This window comes from Hipposideros armiger, unplaced genomic scaffold (assembly GCF_001890085.2).
Source record: "Hipposideros armiger isolate ML-2016 unplaced genomic scaffold, ASM189008v1 scaffold_845, whole genome shotgun sequence".
Taxonomy (NCBI): Eukaryota; Metazoa; Chordata; class Mammalia; order Chiroptera; family Hipposideridae; genus Hipposideros; species Hipposideros armiger.
The window spans coordinates 738,928-741,605 of record NW_017732195.1 but is presented as its reverse complement, the minus strand read 5'-3'; the positions used below and the strand labels follow the sequence as shown (position 1 = coordinate 741,605).

At 37.4% G+C, this 2,678-nt stretch overlaps 1 protein-coding gene across 1 annotated transcript in view; it reads right to left on the bottom strand.

The window, feature by feature from the left end:
- Positions 1-451: 451 nt before the first annotated feature.
- The window catches only part of LOC109374610 (dual specificity protein phosphatase CDC14A-like), a gene marked incomplete at its 3' end in the record, with an annotated part of 67,191 nt that continues 64,964 nt past the window's right edge, over positions 452-2,678 (bottom strand). The window contains exon 5 of the mRNA XM_019629349.1: positions 452-531. Coding sequence (XP_019484894.1) covers positions 452-531 — 80 coding nt within the window. The remainder of the gene's footprint in view (positions 532-2,678) is intronic.

Here is a 2,678-nt window from a genome sequence, read left to right as displayed (position 1 = left end):
AGGTCCTTACTAAGCATTTACTTCTGGGAAGATACTTCCAGGGTCTTGTTCTACGTTCTCAGCCCCTGACATTTGGTCAGAGCTCAATCAATGCTCATGAAATGAAAGAAGAAATGGATGAATGAATGATGTAGATTACTGAAACCTAACAAATCTTGACATGGTTATTAGCTCATAAATCTGGCCCTCTTTGTGCTTAAACTGTCAAGATATAGAAAGGATTCAAGGAAAAACGTTATTTCCTAAAAGGAGAAGGCCACTTTATTTTTACTAGATAGGGAGAAAAAAAATCCTGAAAAAAGGAAATAATATGAACTACCATCTCATTTCATTCCACGTTAACATCTTGGTCACAGTCTTAAAACAATTACAAAACAAAATAATCCAATTCTCAAGTAGCTATGGGTCTGGTTTAGCAAAATGCTACAGCCCGTCTCACAAGCAGTTATACCTGAATGGAAGATAGGGGGGATTGGAGCCAGACAGCAGTGCTCTGTAGGCTTCTTCTGGTGTCTTCTTCAAATAGATTACCTACAACAGACAAATAGCAACATTTAGAATACCACCAAAGGATGACACAAAACTAATAATTACTCACCAAACTTGCATTTCACTTATTCCATTTTGAGGTACAAGTGTCATGGTGATGACGTTGATCTTTAGACAGCAACTGAGCTGTAGCGTTTTGGCTTAAGGATGAGTAAGAGCTTAGAGACAGAAGGCAGATCCATCAAGAGGCCATCCAGGGCAAGGCACACTGAACAGATGGAATGGCAGAGTTTTCCCGTGTGGGAGCAGAACAACTGTACTTCCATTATTGTATTGTGCGCTCACCAGAGACCAACATGGGCCTTGGTGTCCTTCAGAGGAGATCTGCCATGAGGTAATTCAGTGCTTTCTTTGAAAGACATCTAAGGGTGAGCACAATACCCACATGAGGTCTACTGAGTTCTCTGTCTGCTCTGAAGAAAGTCTGTGGTGCTCTCTAAACATGCAATAAAATCACAACGAAACGGTGAAAATGCATGCAGGNAATTCAAACTCTGTGGACTCTGGCCCCAGAACAGGAAGGTCCCTTGTTTCCTTGAAGGTCAACTTCCAAACCAACACTAAAGATGGATGAACTCAAAGAATTAAAGTAGGTGAAAAACGCCCTTTTCCTCTAATTTTCAGCTAAAATCACTCCTAATAAGCTCATTGGCTAGTCTTCGAACATGTCAAAAGTAGTTTTTGACAAAACTTCTTTACAATTAAATGGGATACCCAAATACTGACTTGCAAACACTAACGATACAACAAACACTTCTGAGTGTCACAGCAAGCCAGAAATTCTACTATCTCTAGTCTACAGAGCTTAATGTAATCAAGAATAGATAGTAAATGGGGTTGCGGGTGGCGAATTAGGTAAAGGTTATCTTACAACTTCCAGTTATAAGATAAATAAGTACTGGGGATACAACATAAAATATGATGACTACAGTTAACACTGCTATATGGTATATTTGAAAATTACTAAGAGAGTAAATCCTAAAAGTTCTCATCATAAAGGAAAAAAATTGTAACTATATGAGGTGATGGATGTTAACTTATGCGATAATCATTTTGCAATATGTGTACGTCAAGTTATTAAGCTGTATGCCTTAAAACTTATATGATGCTGTATGTCAATATCTCATTAAAGCTGGAAAAGAAAAGAATAGGTAGTAAAGCTATCCAAATCTTCTTTTTAATTTGCCTCCTCTTTAGAGAATTTTCAACAAACTCAATCAGATAGTCCTTTCAGTTATAATAATGTACCTACATGGTAAACATCATATTACATAGTATCCTACTTAACCTGCCATTATAAATAACAACCTATGCCATAGAGATGAAAAATTACAGCACCTCAAATCAGTACCTGGATTGTTATTCTCCAGTTTTCATCCTAACATGAAAGGCATTCATGGGGCTTACCCCAACATCTCCTCCAAACCCCAGTTCTAAGGTTAAACCTCCTTCCTCAGTATTCCCGTAATACCTATCTCCTAATAAACCACTATAATTGTTTTTACACAGCCACACACTCACAAACTGTATACTGAGTTCCTTGGAACAGGTATCTAGTTGTCCTAATGATCTATAAGTCTATCACAGTGACTGGCACAGAAAAGCAATAAATAAATTCATGTGCATATTATTCCCTGGCACACAAATAAGAAAAACAGCCCAAGAGAAGAGTCAGCCATATGTGGTGGAGACTCAGCCATGCAAACAAATGATCACAATACAACACATTTACTTTAGTGGTGTATGTAGCAAATATAATGGGCCATGAATACAATGTAATATACAAAATGTAATAGGGAATTACAGGCCAAGGACCTGCCAAGCCTCTCAAGAAAAATGAGGAGAGGCTTTACAGAAGAGACGGCTCAGATAAATGTTTGTTAGATGAATAAACCCTGATGAACAGCATTATTTAAAGTCACAGTAGCCCTTCATTAGGAAGACACTAAAAATATATAGCACAAAGGAACACAGGCATTTAGTGAAGAGGGCACATAAAGATACAACCACACTTTATGGCAAGCCTTCAACATGCTCTTCATTTTAAAAAAACTTTAAACAATAAAACAATTACACTTAAATGGTAGTTCCTTTAAGGCTTCCAGTTGTTAAATAAAAGTGTTAATACA